This window comes from Kryptolebias marmoratus, linkage group LG17 (genome assembly GCF_001649575.2).
Source record: "Kryptolebias marmoratus isolate JLee-2015 linkage group LG17, ASM164957v2, whole genome shotgun sequence".
Taxonomy (NCBI): domain Eukaryota; kingdom Metazoa; phylum Chordata; class Actinopteri; order Cyprinodontiformes; family Rivulidae; genus Kryptolebias; species Kryptolebias marmoratus.
In genome coordinates, this window is record NC_051446.1 from 27,241,296 (window position 1) to 27,246,962 (window position 5,667).

The window sequence follows — 5,667 nt, forward strand, 5'->3', positions numbered from 1 at the left end:
GTGGTCCTGCTGCAGAACCTCAGGTGTTCCCGTGGTCCTGCTGCAGAACCTCAGGTGTTCCAGAGGTCCTGCTGCAGAACCTCAGGTGTTCCTGCTGCAGAACTTCAGGTGTTCCTGCTGCAGAACCTCAGGTGTTCCTTTAACAGACTAGAACCCACCTGTAGGATCTTTTCTGGTTTTCCCTTCAGACAGAAGAAGTCTAACCACTCCCCTCTCTGTTTACCTGTTCAGGTGAAGCTCCTGCAGCTAAAAGAGCCAAAGCCACCTGACTGAGTGATTGACAGCTGAGGAGGCGGGGCCTCTCTTGTTTCTTCTTCTTCTTGTTTATTTTTGTTTTCTGTGCTAAAGCAGCTGTGACTGTGAACCTGAGTGTTCCTGCACCGGAAGGAGAAGGATTAACTGTAGTTTGTATCTGTGGCCACTAGTTGGCAGTAAAAACACAAAAACATGGGATCATGTGATCACGTTGTTCTTTATTTATCATCAAACTGCAGCAGAGAAAGATTCCTGTCGGGTATCGGAGCTCCAACCTGCAGGATGTTTCACTGAACAGGACGGATCTTCATGCTGATGCTTTTCAGAGAATAACTCTCGCCCTTCCAGGAGTTCCACACCACTCCAATCTTATAGCTGGACCCGTCAGCGCCCCACACATAAACCCCGTTAGGGTTGGCATAGTAGCACCTCCAGTACCAGAACGCCCCCAGGGAATGTCTGGCACAGTTCTCCTCTGAGCCGTGCTTGTATCTGTCGAAGGTGGTGAATTTCTGCCCATCGTGACGACTCAGAGTGTCTCCTGCAGAAGAAACACCCAGGTGCATGTTTTTTTGTTTTCAATGCCACTTGTGACCTGGTTTGGGTGTTCTGATCTGAGACCTACCTGCCCCTCCGTTGATGAACCCGTTCACATTCAGACCGTACCCATCTGACTCGGGGGTGATGGAGAACGAGGAGTAACGAGCAAACACCTTTCTTCCTTCAAAGTCCTCCATGTCGACCAGCAGCTCGTTCTTCTTCAGCTGGGTGAGGTGGAACAGGCTCTCTAAACCTGCAAACACAGTCAAATGAAGCAGATCCACCAGAACTTTCTGCTTCCACGTCTGAAGCTCCATCAGTTTGGGTTCCGGTCTCACCGAGCCAGTACTCTCCTGCAGCGTTCCCGAAGCCCATCTTGTACTGATCCCAGGGCCTGTAGAAGTTCACCGAGCCGTCCATCCTCCTCTGGAAGACCTGAGGGAGGGGGGACATCCAGAACCTTTACCTCAGAATGGGTGTTGATGGAGAGCAGATCGGATGTTTGATCAGCTTATTGAATTGGTTTTTTTTTTAAATTACTGATGATTTGATTGAGTTTTGTTGAATTTGGATCATTTTAATCAGGACTCTCCAACCTTTACATGTCAGAAAGTGGTTTCGGACGGAGCCACAAAGGTTAAAAAATAAACTTTAATCAGGGCAGCAAGAAACCCAGACTGAAATGAAACCAGGAGCTCGGGGAGGAGTGGTTACAACGAGCCAGGTGAGAAGAGTTACAGCACAGAGACACTGGGAAACAAAACTAAACACAAGGAATAAAACAAAACTGCAAACTGCCACAAGACCCACGGCTCACGACAGAAGAGCCGTTTCTGCTCCATCCAGAGCCGTAAAAACTCCTTGTTTCAAAAATGCTACGCTCCAATCTAAAACTGAAGATCTGTAATTACTTTCACATGTTAGAACAAAGAAGGAGACCAAACTGTTCGTTAAATTTAGACAGTGATCTGTGCGTCTAACTGTGGAAAACAGGTTAGAGCTCCACACGTCCTGAACTACAGAAGACAAGTCCAGTTGTTCTGTTTTTTAAAGGTTTTGGATTTGCTGTGTCATCAGTCAGTCAATCATTTATTTATTTGTATAAACCTTTCCACTTCTACAATATTGGAGACCAGAGTGCTTTACAAAATCCACATAGAAAAGAAATCATAGAAAAGCAGGTTAAAACAAAGTAAACTAAACGGGGTAAAGCGCCTGAATAAAAAGCTCTTGAGCTTTGATATAAAAGAGGCCAAGTTCAGTTAAAGATCGAAGGTGAAAAACCCAACGTTTGTACTTTATCTGTGGACCCGTCAGTAGATGTTGACTGAGGATCTACACCAGCATAGAACAGCTACTTACATTATAATAAACTTTAATTATTAGGTCAGGTTATTGAGCAGATGACTGCATTTCTCATTTATTTCAGCTGTTACAATCTCAAATGAAACATGACATGTTTATGTGTAACTATTATTTGTATTAAAGTTTAAAAACTGTGGAAAGTTCAGAAACTCACAGTCCATTGTCCTCCGTGTGAGTCCATGTCACAGAACACCTGCAGAACCACAAACAGAAAGAACCGAAGTGAACCTCGGGGAATAAAGAGGAACGTTGGATAAACCGAGCAGAAACAAGGTGTGAGTTTACCTGGACACCTGACACTCCTCCCATGGGGTAGATGGTGTAGACGCCACTGGGTCGGTTATTGTCCTGCTTAAAGATGTCGCTGCAGTCCAGAGGCAAACAGCTGGTCAGCAGAGGAACCAGGAGGAGGAGGAGAACCGACAGCAGCTGCAGCAGCATCACAGATCAGTTACAGAACATTCACAGGATCCTTCATGAAAACCAGAGAGGAGCTGGAAATCAGCTCACCTTCATGGTCTGACTTCAGCTGAAGTTGTTCAGATGTCAGCCGAAGTGATCTGAGGAGTCTGGTGTCTCGCAGCTGCCTTTAGAACCAAGGATTAATAAATGACGGAGCAGCTGCTGCTTCACACCGATAAGGCTTTGGACCACGCAGGTGGAAACATGTGGCCTTCAGACAAGTTTGAAATATTTCTGCTTATTAACCAGATTAAATCTAATGTGATGAAATGAAGTTTGTCTGCAGAAAACAGGATAGAAACCTTTTAAAACAACAACAGGTCTAGATACTTACCTGAATACTAAAGTTGATCCCCTGTTACCATCGTCAGAGAACACCAGAGACAAAAACCAAACTACTCTAACCCAAGCTGCAAAGTTCAAGAAATACCTGAAACAGAGGCTTCATAATGGCCGCACACAATCGACCTCGAGCCCCAACCATGTTGCCCCCATCCTCTGGGACATGTGGGATAGGGGAAAAGGTTCTGACAGGCCAGACACTGTCACCAAAAACCAAACCAAACTGCCTTCTTCTCAGTATGTCCATCCCATCAGAAAGTAACACCTCTGTTAAACGTATTGAAAACTGGACAAATGTAAAGACCTGGAAATAGAAATTGAGTGTGTGAGGGGCCTAAAGAGTAATAATCGGAGTACTGGGACTTATCGAGAAGGAGATGGACGAGGTCTTCAGCCAAATCCCTCTAAGGTGACAGAGCTACAAAAAATCCCACTCTAGGAGACGGCACGTAGTAAAGATACTTTCCATCAAATAATCCTTACCTCCATCTAGGCCTCATTAAGACTTAGACTCATGGTTGTAATGTTGTCAAATATGAAAACATCTGAAAAAGAAAGGACAACAACAACAACAATAATGATAATGATAGGACTGCATGGGAGCAAACAGGAAGACTGGAAACAGAACAGGAGGAACGTTATGAACACTGGGAACATCAGGAAAATAAGTTGATAAATTTAATAACCTAAAACATTTCTGTTTTATATATTTTAGGGTTTATTTCTGCTTCAGCCTTTAAATTCCTGCAGATGGACACAAACCGACAGAAATGTCCTGAAATCTCCTCACATCCTGTCAGGATCAAACCAAACACAGAAAACCTTCATCTGTAAACCTCTTTATTCTTTAATCCAGCATGATTTCTGACAAACTCTCTGAACTTGTTTTGCTGCTTGTCTCGCAGGTTAGCTGAGACACGTTTGGATAACGATGAGACAATCGGCCAATCAGAGCTCTGGGAAGTTGGACAGATGGAGGACCGAGCAGCTGAGCCGGAGATATTACAGGACTGGTAAACATTTATTCGTTAATCTTTAATAATTGCTTTCTTATTATTGCCTGCCACTGAAAGGTATGTCTGTCAGTAAAATATCTCATGAATCACTGAACAGATTTTAATGAAGCTCCCAGAAAACAATCATTGAATGCACATCTACAACTTTTAGAGTCAACCTGATGGCCCCCACAGCTAATTACACTTAGAAAACACAAAAAGGACTTTTACTCACTCAGTGTTTACAGCTTTAGAGCTAACATTTAGTGTAGCAGTCGCTGAGCGTGATTCACAACAGATACAGTGAGCACTGACTGAGGGCAGCGGCGATAGGCACTCCTTCAGTGAATTCATTTAATGATAGAAGGACAATAAGAAAAACAGAAGAAATATAAGATAAAGAAGCCAGCCACCCAGAATCCTCTGACTCAATGGTTGCCATGGGAATTCCCGCCCTTTCTGACCCAGAATCTTGCAGATTGTAAAACATTTGCTGCTCTCTGAAGCGATCCCTGATGGAACAGCTGTGATTTACTGATTCGTTACTGATTCTATGAGTACTTCCCCACCGCAGACTGGGACACACTGCAGCTCACATGGGGAGGACAGTCTGACCCACAGATTATATTGGTTTCTGTGTAGAAAACACTGTGCCATCCAAGAAAGTACAGTGTTTTCCTAAACAACGAGCCCTGGGTGACCCCTGAACTGCAGGCTCTGCTAGACAAGAAGAAGAGGCCCTTCGTGTCAGGAGACAAGGAGGAACTGCAGTGGGAGCTGAAGTACAACATCAGGAGGTGGAAGAAAAGCTGCAGGGAGTCTGGGGAAGGATAAGCCACCCTTTGAGATCAGGTCTGGGCAAAGAGTTGAACCACCGGCACCCTGCTTCTTCGTCTCCTCTCAGTTCCCTTCAGGGCCGTTTAGACAAAGCTGTTTTTCAGTGAAACTAACATTTATGTGCAGTTCGGACATTTGTTCACACAACAACAGCCATCAGAGTTCCTGACATGGACTCCATTTCCACAGTCCCCAAGGAGCACTGTCAAAGCTGTCCACTGTGTCCCTCCAGGAGGTGGGGGACAGAACGATGCTGGCTAAGCTAACATCCATCATGGCCGATTCCTCCACCCCCTGTGCCACCCTGAAGTCCCTGAGCAGCTCCTGCCCGGTGCAGGAAGGAGGCCGACTGAAGGTCCTTCCTGCTCCCAGCCATCAGAACAAATACATCCCTTCACACTTTCCCTTCATGGACACCAGTCAAATCAGTCACACTATCACATTCTGCAATAAATATGTACTTTTTCTTTTTCTTTTTTCCATAACTTCTTTCTGCATTTTGTCCTGTTGCTGCTGTGACATCTGAATTTTCCCACTGAGGGATAAAAAAAGTCTTATTTACTTTCTGTTTTATTATTTTCCTATTTAGTAAATTGTTAAAGACATCACTGTCGTTGGATCTGATATTTATTGACCTCCTCAGACAGACTGGAACCATGTTCAGGTCAGGATGGTTTCAGAAACAAAACCAGTTCTTAATATTTTATTTATTGAGTAAAAACACATCAAAGGAACAACAGGAGAAAGATCCATCATGAAGATTTACTATAAAACAGAATTACAGAAATCACAGGATCAGGTCTTTGGTTGGAGGATCAGGTCTTTGGTTGGAGGATCAGGTCTTTGGTTGGAGGATCAGGTCTTTGGTTGG

At 44.3% G+C, this 5,667-nt stretch overlaps 2 protein-coding genes across 3 annotated transcripts in view; one reads left to right on the forward strand and one right to left on the reverse strand.

The window, feature by feature from the left end:
• rpp30 (ribonuclease P/MRP 30 subunit) overlaps positions 1-453 on the forward strand; it is a 5,907-nt gene extending 5,454 nt beyond the window's left edge. For both annotated transcript variants that reach the window (XM_017440764.3, XM_025002704.2), the window contains one exon: positions 232-453. In XM_017440764.3, coding sequence (XP_017296253.1) covers positions 232-269 — 38 coding nt within the window. In that variant the 3' untranslated portion in view covers positions 270-453. The remainder of the gene's footprint in view (positions 1-231) is intronic.
• On the reverse strand, positions 454-2,778 carry LOC108250746 (microfibril-associated glycoprotein 4). The gene is made up of 6 exons (XM_017440766.3): positions 2,671-2,778; positions 2,446-2,589; positions 2,315-2,353; positions 1,134-1,230; positions 881-1,048; positions 454-796 (listed from the first exon to the last, which is right to left on the reverse strand). Exons 1-6 carry the CDS (start codon positions 2,674-2,676, stop codon positions 543-545), a joined length of 708 nt encoding a protein of 235 aa, XP_017296255.1. The 5' UTR covers positions 2,677-2,778; the 3' UTR covers positions 454-542.
• Between the last annotated feature and the right edge of the window lie 2,889 nt (positions 2,779-5,667).

What these genes read in the sequence shown, in the direction of transcription:
- LOC108250746 (XM_017440766.3), bottom strand. An exon ending in TGCAGGAGAGTACTGGCTCG is followed by an intron (nt 1,049 to 1,133) that starts GTGAGACCGGAA and finishes CTGTGTTTGCAG; the next exon opens with GTTTAGAGAGCCTGTTCCAC. An exon ending in GTTCATCAACGGAGGGGCAG is followed by an intron (nt 797 to 880) that starts GTAGGTCTCAGA and finishes TTTCTTCTGCAG; the next exon opens with GAGACACTCTGAGTCGTCAC.